At 47.3% G+C, this 16,845-nt stretch overlaps 1 protein-coding gene across 6 annotated transcripts in view; it reads left to right on the top strand.

Moving 5' to 3' along the window:
* LOC140409371 (citron Rho-interacting kinase-like) overlaps positions 1 to 16,845 on the top strand; it is a 334,921-nt gene that overhangs the window by 115,315 nt on the left and 202,761 nt on the right. For all 6 annotated transcript variants that reach the window (XM_072497833.1, XM_072497819.1, XM_072497829.1 and 3 more), the window contains one exon: positions 13,098 to 13,203. In XM_072497833.1, the coding sequence (XP_072353934.1) occupies positions 13,098 to 13,203 (106 nt within the window). The remainder of the gene's footprint in view (positions 1 to 13,097; positions 13,204 to 16,845) is intronic.

Here is a 16,845-nt window from a genome sequence, read left to right as displayed (position 1 = left end):
AAAGACATTAATAAGCCTGCAGAATGAGAAAATAATAGGCAATTAAAATTCTTCATTGATAATTCTGATGTACATTTTGGTAGGATGAATAGGAAGGTCGCTTGTTACTTGGAAGATGCAAGTCTAGGTGAGGTTGAGATACAAAGGGATCGGTAGTGCAAGTATATCAATTACTAAAAGTTGTGCTACAGGATAGCAAGGCCATTAACAAAAAACAACCAAACACCAGATTTTCGGCGTTTCTCCCAAAAAAATGACTTAAGGGCGAGATTCAACTAATTGGGAACAAAGTCGTAGAGCGAGCAGGTTTAGCCACGTGTTTCCGGATGCTCGCAACGCCGAGAAACACGTGGCTATACAACGCAACTCGCGTTGTACAAGGGGCCTCAGCAGGTAACGCCCGACCGAGGCTGCACATAGTCCTGTTTTGTTCATGGGGAGCTCCGCTCGCTGGAACTCCACAGTGTAGCGAGAGGAATGACATCCCGATCTCGGAGGCCCCCAAAGCGACCTGTGGAGTCCAAAATACCGTGCACACCGTTCAATGTCTGTAAGGAATTGGGAGAGGGTGTTAGACTGACAGAACAGCAGTGGCTCCCACCCTGGGACCCTCCATTTCCCCATTGATTCCCCTCCCACCTCCCCCACTCCGGGATTGCCCTACCCATGCAAAACTCCCTCAAAGGACTCCAGATACAGTACCCCAGACAGCCACACTTAACGTCACCTGGTCCGGATACTGGTCCATTCCCCGTTATACTCACACGCCCTCCAGCCGTGGATATGTCCCTGGAGCTGTGTCCCATCCCCTGGGTGTTTGGATGTTGGCCGCTGAGTGTGTGTGGTATTCCGGCACAGTATCCAGCATCATGGTCTGATTGGGATGCTGTGAAATGATTCCCACGTGCTACATGGCCCGCCCACCCATGGGTTTCCACGGGTTCTGTGAAGTGCTCACTTAACCACGATTGCCAATTCCCTATTATCAATAGCCTTCGGCCGCACGGCCAGACACCTCAGCATTCGGTGGGGGCTATTGGGGGGTCAGTGGGGCAGACGGGCAAGGGTTGCCCTGGAACGGGTACACATGATCCACCGGCCGGCATGGTGGTGCTGCACGGGGTTGCCCCCAACCTTCCCATGGTGGCTCCTCCCTGCGGAGGGTCCCCCAGCCTCCGCCAAGAATCGGGGCTGCAACTTGCCAGTGCCCCCTGGCTCTTTGCCTGTGAGCAAAGATGGCTACTGATCTCCTTGGCTCCCCGCAGAAGCTCTGCCGCCAGATTCACATTTTTAAAAAGGAGTAATAATTGGCACTAGCGTGACCACTTGCTGGGGAGGCCGTTGAATACGGGGTCATTGCCGTTAATCATTTGAAATCGGGCTTGAGTGGTGATAACTGGTTCTCAACACGCTACGCCAGGATCCCGACTTTGCCTACTGGAGTAAAGCAGACTGTTTTGCCCCTGTTGCGGTTCTCGTTTTCTGCCTGTCCCACTATTCACCGGCCTTGTTTTGCTCGAGTGAGAGCGCAACGAGGCAGGATAATCTCATCCATTACTTTGGAGCTTGGGGACTTTCTCACCAGTCAATCACACACTTGGAATTTTTTTTCTGTACGGGATAACTAAACTTGCCTGCAAGATAAGGGTGCCATTTTGAAAGAGTGCCTTGACCTCCGTGATTTTGAGGCCCTCCAAACCTCTCCCACCCACCGCCAATGCGACCCCCTGCAGACAAACAACACTCTTGACCCCTGAGGGTGAATTCCCCCTCATGGTGACCTTGTACTGCACTCATCAATCCTTGTGGGCATCAGAACATGCCCCCCTCCCTGAGTGAGCATACATACTTCGCTATGGGGGATGCTGAGGGGCTCCCCTTCATCACCCCTTCACTCCTCCCCCCCCCTTTCATAAGCATGGCCCCCCTCAAGCGCTGCAACTCGACAGTGCTAGCCTGGCACCCTGGCAGTGCCAACATGGCACCCTGGCTTGACAGTGCCAGGTTGGTGGTGCCGGGACAGTGCCAGGTTGGAGGTGCTACGCACAGCCCTGCCTTGTCCCCGACCAGCCAAGCGGCTCTAATTTCCAAGCCCCCCCGGTGTCGCCATCACACCTCGTCTCTATTCGTGGAGAACAGTACTAATCCTGTGCCTGAGTGAGGCTTAGCCGGTGTGGCCTCAAACGGGCTGCGCATACTTAGTTGAGCCTAACGGCTCATTTAAAAATCCTTATCTAGGTAACGCCCAGTGAGGGCATGATCCAGATGTTGCTGGATGTAGCGGGTTGAGTGAATCATGATCGCTGCGCCTGGCACGAAACCAATTTTGGATACCTATCGCGATTCATCCGCTGCAATGGGATTGGCGCCAGGCATGACGCGGTGGGAAAATGGCACCATTTATTTCTAGAGGAATAGAATTGAAAAGTGTGGGGGGTTATGCTAAACCTGTATTGAGCCTTGGTTTGACCACACTTTGAATACTGCCTGTAGTTCTGGTCATCTTTATTATAAAAAGGATATGGAGGCGCTGGAGATGATGCAGAGAAGGTTTACATGGATGATAGCAGAAATGCGTGTGTTTCTCAGGAAAGGATTGATGGACTGAAAAAAGGACGAGGGGTGGTTCCTGGGAATGTTCTTACATCCTTGTTGAATAAGGGTGCCACATTTGCGACTTTCTAATTCAAATCGTACCGTCCCTGTATCGAGGGAAGATTGGATGATTATGGCAAGCCCTTCTGTCACCTCCACTCCCACTCCTTTAGCAACCTGGGATCCAAGCCATATTACTTATCCACTCATAAGCATAATCAATCTTTCCAGTACCTCCTGCCTATCAGTTTTCACCCCATCTATTGCATCTACTATCCCTGTCTCCACTTCGACTGATTACTTTGTCACCATCTTCTTCCTTCATAAAAACCGGCAGAATGGGCGGGGGTGGGGGCGAGGGTGGGGTTCTTATTCAAAGACATTCAATATTCGATCAAGCGGCTGCAGCCTGATGGCGCTGCTGAGCAATGCACAACTGTTGGCCTCTGATCGGCCAACGGCTCTTGCGGCAAGGATTGTTGCCCTGGGGTCCTTGATCCCTGGGAAAGTCCTGCCATTGCCAGTTAAGTGTCTGATTGGTGCTTAATGCAGCAAACCTTTTTGAAAGTAGGTTACGTGGGGCTCTCACCAGTTCTCTAGCTGGTGAGCTCGACCACCCCGTCAGCTACATTAAATACTGACAATGGGTCTACTGGACAGTTCTATTTGTGGAATTTTGGAAGGAGGTAGAAAAGACCTGTTCAGGATTGGGGACTTTGAGGTTAGATGTTGTGAAGGACCTGTTCAGGACTGGGGTCAGCGAGGTTAGATGTTGTGAGAGGGAAGAGTTCCAGAGGCGATGAGGCCAATGACAGCCAGTGAAGCAGATGCTTGATGCTCATTGATGGGATTGTGGTCCAGGCGGACTTTGGAAGAGATGCCAGAGAGTTGTCATTCAACCTCCATAAGGTTAGAGGTCTGTTTGCCAAACCGCAGTAGCACTGCCCTTGTCAACAGGTTTAGTGACCAAGTCAAAGTTGGACCTGAGAGAATAATGCTGTAGGTTGGAATAAGTGAGAGGACCAGAGAAATAGCGATGGTTGCTGTCTTGCTGACCATTCCCAATAAAAAGGTCTCTAGCGAGTGTAATAATTCACTTGTATGGTATAGTGCATACTCAGCACTAACTACACTTGTGGGCCTTTAACCTACAGCTGGCTCACTGAGAGGTGAGGGTGCTACCAAATGAGCCAAGATGGCAAGATCTGATTTATGGATCTGCAAAAGTGTGCAGTGTTGAAATCTGATTAGGGATATAATGCAGAACTTAACTGTTAGGTGAAATTAAGTGATTGGACCCATTATGAAACATGCTTCAACTATATGCATGCATGAAGGGACCTGGTAATCAAACCTAGTATAAGGTAGCTCATTATGGGACGAAGTAATGTGATTGTCATGCAGAGATTAGACCTGGCATGATAACATTTGGTAAATTGTTTTGGAATGTCGCAATGGATCAATATGTTTATTAAAAAAAAAATGTAATGGCCAAATTAAGGGGCAATTTATCGTGGCCAATCCACCTCCCCTGCACATCTTTGGGTTGTGGGGGTGAAACCCACGCAGACACGGGGAGAATGTGCAATCTCCATATAGACAGTGACCGGGGCCAGGGTTGAACCTGGGTCCTCCGTGCCATGAGGCAGCAGTGCTAACCACTGCGCCATGCCACCCTTCATGGATTGATATGTCGACTTGAGAACCTGGTATGCAGAAATGGAAACTTTAATGAAAGTAATCATGTAGTATTTCACATTAGCGTGTGTGCATTTAACGTGTTTGCAGTATAGTGTAAAACAATAGTAGACAAAGGAACTTCATGCAATGGCAACGTAGGTATGAATCTGTAATGTAGTAAACTGATGGGACTTGGTATGTAAATGCAAGTGGCATTTTAATTTTGAAGAATAAAAATAGTTTGATTGCGGGTTAGCGAATGCTCATTCTTGTTATGCAAACTTTCAGTTGCATTCCTCCTTTCTTATCATTTGCATATTTAATCCATTTATCATTTGCAATCAGAGCAGATTTGAGGTTAAGTTAAAACGAGCATTTGTGGTGGGTGAGAATTCTATTGAACATTAGTTATGATGTCTTTGGATGCTTTTTCTCTGGATTGTAGTTGGATTCTGGTTTTATAGTATTCTGATAGGCAAACACATTTGGTAATCAGGGTGCTTCTTTTCCTCTTTAGTAAGGCAAAATCAGGAATATGAGTTGTTTGCCGTGTAAGGTTTTAGGCTGTAAGCGTCTATCAGCCTTTCCTTTCAAACAAAATATCCTCTTCATAGGAAGCACGCCAGTATGAAAGAGACCATTAAATAATTATGCTTCACCTGTGTCACCAGAGTCATTCTTTTTCTGAAATGCACTTTGAAAGATGACACTGTTGCTAATATGGACACCCAGTTTTCAAGCCCACTATATGCAGATTACTTCTCCTGACACATACATACATACACACATTTTGATCATCTTACCAGTGTGCTTCTGCCAGTCTGAATGGGGTAGACCTGTGCTGGTAAGTAGAGTAGATTTAGTAGTTGCACAGTATATGTTGTCATTGTATATTACTGTATTTTACTGATGTCAAATTGTTTGAACCTATTGAATTTGTCAGTTTACACATGCAGAGCTTCCAGCACTACTTTTGATACCCTGCTTTAAAGCTAATCTACCCATTTTCTCTTTGTCTCTCAGAAAGAGGACATTTGATCCTGGTGTGTGAGCTTTCAATTAGTTCTGTTCCCAATCTCTTTTCCGATTGCCATGTAGGGGTTTTCCCCTTATCCAAAAGTTACCATTGAATCTCCTCCCACTGCCCTTGCATGCAGTGTGTTCCAGATGACTGGCTCGGTGTTTTCAAATTAAAGATTTATGGAGGACTTCTGGTGACGGGGATGTGCTGAATAGTCGCACATCAGGTGGCTCTCCTCCATATGACAGAAAAATAGACACTTTCGGCCGAATTTAGCCCGCAAAATCGGAATTAAACATCCCCTCGCCCTCAACAATAGTACAAACAACAAAAATGCCAGGAAACAGCAGCTTGAGAGGCCGCAGGAACATCAGGAACTGTGGCAGGGGTAGGAGCAGCGAGCATGTGGGTTGACAGACCCACGAGGCGAGGGATCCTTGGCCTCCCCTGAGAGAGGGAGACAACATTAAGGCCAAGATGAAGGAGACAGTCAAGGTGGCGGAGATGTGAGACAGCATGAGGTGGAAACTGGAAGCCCTGGGGAGCACAATCGAGAGCTGTAAAAGGCGTTGATGGATTAGGCTGACAGGTATCAAGGCTGAAATCAAGAAGTTGGTGGTGACCCAGGGGAGCCTGTAAGGGAAGATCGAGGACCAGGAGAATCGATCGAGGAGGCAGAATATTCGGATAGTGGGCCTGCCAGAGGGGATCAAGGACAGGGATCCAACTGACTAAGTGGCTCAAATGACGGGCAGCCTGGTTGGGAGGGACAGTTTTCCCAAACCACCAGAGATCTACAGGGCTCACGATCGCTCCAACGGGTGCCCAGGGCCGGGAAGCAGCTGAGGGCGATAATAGCCAGGCTGCACAAAGGATCATTTGCTGGGCTCGACTGAAGAGGGCATGCAACTGGAAGGGACTAAAATAAGAGTGTACCAGGACATTGGGGCAGACCTGGCAAAGTGAAGGACTGAATTTAACCAGACAAATGCTGCCCTGTACAAGAGCAAGGTCAAATTTAAGATGTTATTCCCAGCCAGGATCTGGGTAACTTACCAGGACAAAGAACGTTATTTTACTGCCCCGGCACACGCGGACGAGTTTGTCCCTAAGAATGGTCTGGACAGGCATCAAGACAGGTAGCGGTGAGGAAGACGCAGTGAAAACGAAAGGAAGAAATGGACAATTTTGTGCGGAGAGCTGCATCGCGACAGCAACATGGGGGGTGGGGGGGGAGACATGGGGTCTAGACAGAAGTGGGTGGTACGGGGGGGGGGGGGGGGGGGGGGGGGGTAGAAGGGGAAACCAAATCCACGGGGGAAACAAAACGATAAGGAGGGGTGGAAGGTTCCAGACTGGCTTCAGCAGGTCGATTTTGGAACCGTGGAACAAGATGGCACTGCAAACAGCCAGGAGTGTCCCTGAACAAAGGGAAACCCAGGAGGGCAGGGGCTCTCCCACATGGCATACACAGAGTTGGTTACCATGTTGGGTGGCCCCTGGACAAAGCAAAACCCTGGGGCGTAGGGGCTCAGCCTCATGGTGAGAATGGTGACCGTGGCCATTCTGGATGGCCCATTAACAAAGGGAAACTCCGGACTGCAGGACCTCATCCACAAGGTAAGTATGGTTGATCCAGCAGTAAAAGGGGGACAAAACTTCCCCCATCAGAATAGTCACCTGGAATATCAGGGGACTCAACAGCCCAGGGAAAAGACCCAGAGTCTTCACTCATCTGAAAGCTGACATAATCTTCCTCCAAGAGAGACACCTGAGGGGATGGGCGACACGGTACCACAGTGGGTAGCACTGTTGCTTCACAGCACCAGGGTCTGCGGAGTATGCGCGTTCTCCCGTGACTTTGTGCGTTTCCTCTGGGTGCTCCGGTTTTCTCCCACAAGTCCCGAAAGACGTGCTTGTTAGGTGAATTGGATATTCTGAATTCTCCCTCGGTGTACCCAAACAGGCGCCACAGTGTGGCACCCAGGGCATTTTCACAGTAATTTCATTGCAGTGTTAATGTAGCCTACTTGTGACAACAATAAAGATTATTATTATGATGATGATGACCAACTGCAAGTAAGGAAGGGCTGGGTGGGACAGACCTACTATTCTTGTTATCGGACGATGGCCAGGAGGGTAGCCATACTGATTAGTAAGAGGACGGTGTTCTTTGTGCCGAGGACTGTTACGGACCAAGCGGATGATACGTCATGGTCACGGGTGTCCTGGACGGGGCACCGATCATCTTGGTGAATGTGAACGCGCCCAACTGGAATGACACTTGAGTTCATTAAAAAGACCATGGCAGAAATCCCCAACGGAGACATGCACCGACTGATAATGGAGCGAGACTTTAACTGTGTACAGGATCCAAGGACGGACAGATCAAACCCCAGAACGGGGAAAATGGCAGGCACGGCTAGGGAACTAAGAACGTTTATGGAACAGATTGGGACAGTGGACCCATGGCGGTTCATGCACCCGGATGAGAAGGAATTTTTGTTTTTCTCGCCAGTACATAAGGTGTACACCCGCATCAACTTCTTTGTAGTGGGGAAATCGGTGCTTCCAGAAATAGCAGAAGCGGAATACTCTGCAATCGTGATCTTGGACCACGCTCCACATTACAAGGATGTGAGGTTGTAGACGGACCATGGCCAACGCCCCATGTGGATGTTGGACACGACCCTCTTGGCTGACAACAGTCTTCTGCCAGAAAATATCACAGGCCGAAGGCGAGTACGTCACTGACAACCGGAATAGGGATGTCTCGCTTGAAGGCTGTGATTTAGGGGAAAAAATAATTGCCTGTAAGGCTTGCAGATAGAGGGAAGAGAGGGCAGCTAGGCAACAACTGATCGACTCCATTCTGGAGGTCAACAGGCGGTACTCTTGAGGCCCCGAAAGCAGAGCTTCTGGCAAGGAGGAAAAAGCAACAATGGACCCAGGAAAGCAGTGCACCAACTACGCCAGACACTGGGGACCTTTTACAAGCATGGAGAAAAGGCTAGCCACCTGCTGGCTCACCAGCTGAGAAAGCAGGCAGCTACGAGGAAATAGCCCAGGTAAAGTATAACAGAGGCGGATGGATAACTGAACCAAAATAAGTCAACAAATCACTTGAGGCCTTCTACGGGGGACTGTACACCTCTGAATCCTCCGATTGGTATTTGGGGATCGGTTTCCCGATGGACTGGACATGCGATGGACTGGACATGCTAGTCATGAGGAACGATAGACGGAGGGAGCAGATGCACCACAGGATTGGGAGGGGTCATGGAGAGCATCAACTCCATGTAGGCGGGGAACCGATTTCCGGCGGACTTCTACAAAACATTTGCGATGGCACTGGCCCCGCACCTGCAGGAAAGGTTCGCAGATTCACCAGCGAGGGGCACCCTGCCTCCAATGCTAAGATGGGCCACCATATCGCTGATATCCAAAAAGGACAAAGACCCGATGGAGTGAGGATCATACAGACCCATTTCGCTGCTTAATGTGGACGCGAAAATGCTCGCAAAAGTCCTGACTAAGCGGCTGCAGAACTGCGTACCAGAGGTGGTTGCAGAAGACCAGACAGACTCTGTTAAGGGTAGACAGCTAACTGCAAACATCAGGCGCCTGCTGAAGTGATAATGACCCCATCCGGGAAGAGAGCACCAGAGGTCATGAAAACCGGGCAGGGGGAGTGGGGGGGGAAAGGGGATGGGCCCAACAACAATAGGGTTGGGGGGTGGGGGAAAGGCACCACCCATTTGTAAAAAAAACAAATAACTGCCCATTGTGCAGTGATGGGCCCAGAAAAAGACCCTGACGCGAGTGTTTGGGAAGTTACCCTTGCTGCTTGTATGTAAAAACCTTCACTAAAAACATTAAACAAAAATAATATTTCTTCAAGCTGCCCCTGGGTCTTTTGTCAATTGCCTTGTATCTGTACACTGTAGTCCTCCACTTTCATGTCACTGCAAACCGTTTTGCTTTATTTACCCTACCAAAACTATCCACAATTTTAACACTTTATCAAGTCTCCTCGACTTCTATCCTCGAAGACAAACAACCCAAGCTGCTTCAACATAACTGAAATTCCACATCTCTGTTAGCCATTGAGGACATCTCTTCTGTGCCCTCCCAAGATCTTCCGAATGGTGCCCAGAATTGAACACAACACTCCCATCCGAGGTCTAACTGGTCTTTTCTAAAGGTTTAACATAATTTCATGCCTTTATGCGATATTTGGATATTAGTAAAGCCTAGATCATAGAATCATAGAATTTACAGTGCAGAAGGAGGCCATTCGACCCATTGAGTCTGCACCGCTCCCCGGAAAGAGCACCCCACCTAAGCCCGTGCCTCCACCCCCCATCCCAGCAACCCCATCTAACCTTTTGGGCAATTTAGCATGGCCAATCCACCTAACCTGCACATCTTTGGACTGTGGGAGGAAACAGCACCCGGAGGAAACCCATGCAGCCAAGAGGAAAAAGTGCGAACGCCACACAGATTCATCCAAGGCCGGAATTGAACCCGGGTCCCTGGAGCTGTTTGGCAGCAGTGCTAACTATTGTGCCACCATGCTGCCCCAATGATGTTTCTTTTTTAAAACAGCGGTCTCTAGTTGCATTGCAACTTTCAAAGATTTATGTACATACATTTCCAGGCCTCCTCTCTTCTTCCTTCCCCTTCAAAATGATATTGCTTCCTCATTCTTTCAATCAAAATGTCTCATTTCACATATGTGTGAGTTACATTTTATCTTTCATGTCTTTCCCTTTTACTAGTATGTTTATACCTTCCTGAAGCAATTTAACTTGGCCAATCCACCTACCCTGCACAACTTTGGGTTGTGGGGGCGAGACCCACGCAAACACGGGGAGAACGTGCAAACTCCACACGGACAGTGACCCAGAGCCGGGATCGAACCTGGGACCTCGGGGCTGTGAGGCAGTAGTGCTAACCACTGTGCCACCGTGCTGCCCAAAGTCATTTATTTCTATCCTTTTGTGGTATGATGGAATTGTTGGCAAGGCTGGCATTTGTTGCCATCTCTAATTGCCCTTGAGAAGGTGGTGTGACCCATCTTCTTAAACTGTAGCAGACCGCCTGGTGTAGGTACACCTGCACTGCTGATAGAAAGTGATTCTTAGGCATTTGACCAAGAAACAGTGAAGGAACAACAACAAAATTTCAAGCAAAATGGTGTGTGGCCTCAAGGGTAACTTCCTGGTGGTGGTATTCCTATGCATCTCTGCCTTTATCCTTCTTTATATAGACATCACAGATTTGGAAGATGCTGTTGAAGGAGGCATGAAGTTGTTGCAATACATTTTGTTGATGCTGTCACTATGTGCCTTTGGTGAATAGAGTGAATATTTAAGATGGTGAATTGGGTGCCTATCAAATGTTTTGTTCTGGGTGGTGTCTGTGGTTAGAGCTGCACTTGTGTCTGGCAATGTGGAGAGCATTCCATCACACTCCTGACTTGTAGATGGTGGACAGACTTTGGGGAGTCGGGAGATGAGTTACTCTCTGCAGGGTTCCTAGCCTCTGGCCTCCTGTAGCCATGTTTATATGGCTGGTCCAGCCAAGTATTTTGTCAATTTCAATCCCCAGGATATTGATGGTAGATGATCCTGCATTATCACAGAATTTACAGTGCAGAAGGAGGCCACTTGGCCCATCGAGTCTGCACCGGCCCACAGAAAGAGCACCACACAAGTCCACCCCAGACAACCTCGTTGGACACTAAGGGCAATTTAAGATGGTCAAACCACCTAACCTGCACATATTTGGACTGTGGGAGGAAACTAGCGCACCCGGAGGAAACCCACTCAGACACAGGAAGAACATGCAGACTCCGCATAGACCGAATCCCAAGCTGGGAATCGAACCTGGGACCCTGGAGCTGTGAAGCTACAGTGCTAACCACTGCCGCCCTGTAGTCATGTCGTTGAATGTTAAGGTGCAATGGCTCGATTCTTTCTTGTTAGAGATGGTCATTGCTTAGCATTTGTTTGGCGCAGTTGTCACTTGCCACTTATCAATCCAATCATGAATGCTGTTTAGGTTGTGTTACACATAGGCACAAAATGCTTCAGAATCTGAGGAGTTGCGAATTAAACATTGTGCAATCATCAGCGAACATTGGAGTTTTGATTTTATGCTGGAAGGAAGATCATGATGAGCAGCTGAAGATGGTTGGGCCCAGGACTCTACCCTGAGGAACTCCTGCAGCGATGTCCTAGGGCTGAGATGTTTGACCTCCATTAACCACTGCAATCTTCCTTTGCGCTCGGTATGACTCCAATCACTAGAGGTTACGAAACTTATCGTTTACTACATTTACCACGATTTCATATCATTTGCAAACTTGAGATATTGGCAACGAGTATTTCCTAACGTGTTAAAAGCAGTATCTTGTTGGTTTGCTGAGATTTATCTTCTCTCAAAGGATAAACCAGTCAATTTTTAAGGTAGTGAATCTAACATTACTCCGATTGAAGCAATGTATATGTTGCCAATAACTCATCTCAGTACTTGGTCATAGCACATATTTTACCTCCCTACCAAAATGCAAACATAATGGTAATGCCAATTGTTCTTTTTCACTCCAGAGATTTTGAAATAGGCATGCTAAATGACAGTGCAGGCTTCTGAGGTCGAATGGCCATAATTATAATGCATATATCACTCTACTGATTATGGTACTCTACCAAGTACCTAGACAGAGTTAAAATTCCATGATTACAAATTGTGAAATAGACTAGCACAAGAAAATGATAGCCATGAAAGTTGTCAAATTGTTAACAAAAACTCAACTGGTTCGCTAATCCTAGTCAGATCTTTGTCATTGCCATCTCAAATTGTGATTGAACCTTTTTCTCCAAATCATCAGCAGGTTGTAAAAACCAACACTAAAGAAGGTCAACCAAAATATTCTTGGTACAGCTGGGATTGGCAATAATTGAGACCTGATAATGTCACCTATGTCATAATAAAGTAAGAAATGCTTGAGGCCATGGCCATGAGTCACGCTAATCGACTGACCCTTGGCCTTCTATCAAACTCCATTGAGCAGGTGTGAATGTTATATTACCTGGCCTGAAATCATCATTTCGATTTTTGATAATTTCAATACGATAAACTTTGAATATACAGACTGAACTGGATTCCATTGATGTGGTAGATCTTTCCTTTGCCTCTCAAAATTGATGTCTAGTGCTTGATGTTCTTCCCCATTGCACTTGGATTTGCAGTTTGGCTGTTGAAGCATGATTGAAAGATTCAGTGATTTCACTTTTACTGAGTGGTAAGGTAAGCCCTTTCTCTATCAGTCCAAGATTGATTCTTCCGCAATCAGTATAGGTAGCAGGATGCAGCTTTGTGGTTAAAACATATTGGGCAATACCAAATGCCAACTGCAGTATGTTGTGTCTGATGGGTTTAATGCTCCTGATGGCAGCAGCAGCATAACTCTGGGCTCTGATGGTGAGCAACCTTCTGTCATCTGGCTTGGGATCATGGTTGTGCTTGGATTTTAGTGCAGATTTGTTGGCCAAATCATCTGAATTTCACGTACTGCAAAATGGTGTAATTGACCAGGATCCATATTTCTCACTCATTCACTCTGTCCTCTTCCTTCTCCTTCTCTCCCCCCACAACTTCAGTGTTAAGTGAGTTATGCACCACCCCATGAACAAATTCTGGCCATTTACATTTATGGTTGCCCTCCATGTATTTAAAATCAATGAAGCACTGCGACTGAAACAAATTCCTAAAGTAATCCCATTCTTGTTTCCAGGTCAGTAACATCACTGATGGACTCTCCAGCCAAGACTAACTCTCTGGAAAAAAAACTGCTCTTAAAGAACAAAGAACTGCAGGAGACACAGGATACATGTCATAAGGTACATATGGCATAAATTCCACCAGTATTTATTTATTTGACTTATTTTTGTACATTTGGCAGGGATAAAGGTTCCAGATTTCTCCTAACTGTTATTAGTTTGCCAGATGGATGTCACTGCCTCTTTTTTTATTTTTACTCTTTCCCCACACGCCTACCCCACCCGCGCAGCCCTTGTTTGAAGTTTGTCATATTCTTTGCCATAGTATTAGACATATATGTTCAGACCGTTGCGTGTGATCTCATAGTTAGCTACGCAGATTTTATAAGTGTTTTTTTTTTGCATTCATTTATGGGATGTGGGTGATACTGGTTAGGTCTGCATTTATTGCCCTTCGGAAGGTGGTGGTGAGCTGCCTTCTTGAACCGCTGCAGTCCCTGAGGTGTAGGTACATTCAAAAGTGCTGTTAGGGAGGAAATTCCATGAGCTTGACCCAGTGACAGTGAAGGAATGGCCGATATATTTCCAAGTCGGGATGGTGGGTGACTTTGAGGGGAATCTCCAGGTGGTGGGATTCTCAGGTATTTGCTGCCCTTATCCTTCTAGATGGGAGTGGTCATAGATTTGGAAGGTGCTACCTAAGGAACCTTGATAAGTTCCTGCAATGCATCTTGTAGATGGTACACACTGCTGCCACTGTTCATTGGATTGAATGTTTGTGGAAGAGGTAGCAATTGAGCGGGCTGCTATGTCCTGGATGGTGTTGAGATTCTTGAGTGCTGTTGGAGCTGCACTCATCCAGGCAAGTGGAGAGTATTCCAGTGCATTCTTGACTTGAGCCTTGTAATTGTGGACAGGCTTTGGGGATAAGAAGGTGAGTTACTAGCCACAGGATTCCTAGTCTTTGACCTGCTCTGGTAGCCACAGTACTTATATGGCTGGTCCAGTTCTGTTTCTGGTCAATAGTAACTCTCAGAATGTTGATTGGGGGTGGATTCAGTGATGGTAGTGGCATTGAATGTCATGGGGCGATGGTTAGATCCCCTCTTTGTGGAGATAGTCATTACCTGCCATTTGTTTGGCGCAAATGTAACTTGCCACTTGTCAGCCGAAGCCAGGATATTGTCCAGGTCGTGCTGCATTTTGACATGAACTGCTTCACTATCTGAGGAATCACCAATGTGCTGAACATTGTGCAGTCATCTGCGAACATCCCAGTTTCTGACCTGATGGAAAGATGGTTATTGATGAAGCAGTTGAAGATAGTTGGGCCTAGGACACTAGCCTGGGGAACTCCTGAAGTGATGTCCTGGAGTGAGATAATGAACCTCCAACCACCACAGCCATCTTCCTTTGTGCCAAGTATGACTCCACCCAGTAGTGTTTTCCCCCTGATTCCCATTGACTCCAGTTTTGCCATGGCTCCTTGATGTCATACTTGGACAAATGTTACATATCTGATGTTGAGGGCACTATTACCTCACCCTTGAAGTTCAACTCTTTTGTCCATGTTGGAACCAAAGCTGTAATGAGATCAGGAGCTGAGTGACCCTGGCGAAAACCCAAAGTGAGCATCCGTGAGTAGGTTATTGCTAACTGAGTGCTACTTGATAGCTCTGTTCCATCACTTTGCTCGTGATCGAGAGTTGACTGATGGGGCGCCAATTGGCCGGGTTGCATATGTTCCGTTTCGTGTACAGGTCATACATGGGCAACTTTCCCGCATTGCCAGGTAGATGCCAGTGCCATAGCCATACTGAAACCGCTTGGCTAGGGGCACAAGTTCTGGAACACAAAAATATATAATTCTAGTTAGAAAATTTTAAATTTCTAACATACAAAAAGGTCAAGCGGAAACGTACAAATTTTAATAAAACTATCCCCACCCCCAGGCCCGTCTTTACTGTGATTACCCAGAACCCTTCCCCTCCCAGCCCTTTTCCCCCATCCCCCTCCTGACTAATTGCCCCCCTAATTGCTGACGACCACCAGCTCCTTAAAGAATGTAATACCTAGACTAAAACCCCTCCTCTGATCCCCTTAAGAGCATCCTTTAACTTTTCCAAATGCAGTAATTCCAACAATTCCCCCAACCATGCTGAAGCCTTAGGCGGCGCTGATGCCCTCCATCCGAGCAGGACTTGCCTCCGGGCTACTGGAGAGGCAAAGGCCAAGACATCGGCCTTCTTCCCTTCCCGCAGCCCTGGCAAGTCTGACACCTTGGGAAGATAACCACCATTGTGCACAACTCCACTGTAACTTCCAGAATCTCTGACATTGTCACGAAGAAGGAAGCCCGAAACTTAACCAACTTAGGGTAGGACCAAAGCATATGTGAGTGGTTCACCGGCCCCTTCAAGAAATGCTCACATCTATCCTCTACACCTGGAAAGAACCCACTCATATGTGCCCTGGTCATGTGAGCCTAATGTACAACCTTAAACTGAATCAAACTCAGTCTTGCACCCGAGGAAGTAGAATTGACCCTATGCAGCACCTCATTCCATACTCTTCCTCCCATTTCCCCTTTACTTCCTCCAGCGAATCCCTCTCTTGCTCCATTAATTGCCCATACGTATCTGATATCTCCCTTTCCCCTATCTTGTCAAAAGACAGCGCCTTCACGTTCTCCCCGTGTCTGCGTGGGTTTCACCCCACAACCCAAAGATGTGCAGGTTAGGTGGAGTGGCCATGCTAAATTGCCCCTTAATTGGAAAAAAAAATTCGGTACTCTAAATTTATTTTTAAAAAATCCGATTTATCCATAAGAGAAGATGCCAGTAATCGAGGAAATAGAAAGAGTTCCTTTCGTACAAAGTTCCGTCCCTACAAATATCTAAAAACATTCTCTCCCAGGGGTTGGAAGTATGGGTTAATAATCACTAGCTTTTGGAGCGCAGCTCCTTCATCAGGTGAGTGATGAACTCACCTGATGAAGGAGCTGCGCTCCGAAAGCTAGAGATTCCAAACAAACCTGTTGGACTTTAACCTGGTGTTGTAAGACTTCTTACAGTTACTGGGAAAGTAGACATCCCTGCCTTTTGCCCCGAGATGACCGAAAATATCCCGAACCTAATGCGTTGGTACGGACGCTTGCAGTGGTGGCCTGTACATCAGCCTAATCCATGAAATGAATTTAGGCCCAAAGCCAAACCACCCCAGTACCTCAAAAAGGTACCGCCACTCCACCCGGTCAAACGCTTCTTCATGTCCATGGAGATGATTCCTCCGGATCGGATCCCGACAAGGGCGTCAGCAACACATTCAAAAGCCTTCTGATGCTGACAACTGCCAACCCTTAACAAAACCCATCTGATTCTCCGAAATTACCCCCAGCAGGTACCCCTCCAAACGAGTTATCAACATCTTAGCCAATAGGTTTGCATCAGCTTTCAACACCGAAATGGGCCAATATGATGCACAATCCATGGGGTCTTTATCCTTTTTCGAGATTAAGGAGATTGATGCTTGCGCCAGTGTGGCCGACAACAGCCCCCGGGATAGAGAATCGTCAAACATGTCCCAACAGCTGTGGCCCCAACACAGTTGCCAACTGTTTATAAAATTCCATGGGGAACCCATCTGGGCCCGTTGCCTTCCATGACTCCATAGAACAAATATATTTTGTAATTTCCTCCAGGCTGAGCGGCGCCTCTAACTCCTGTCCTCTTTCCCTATCCATCACCGGAAAGACCAACCCAT

This window comes from Scyliorhinus torazame, chromosome 1, assembly GCF_047496885.1.
Source record: "Scyliorhinus torazame isolate Kashiwa2021f chromosome 1, sScyTor2.1, whole genome shotgun sequence".
Lineage (NCBI taxonomy): Eukaryota > Metazoa > Chordata > Chondrichthyes > Carcharhiniformes > Scyliorhinidae > Scyliorhinus > Scyliorhinus torazame.
Note: the sequence above shows the minus strand (reverse complement) of the source record. Positions and strands in the feature narration are given on the sequence as shown.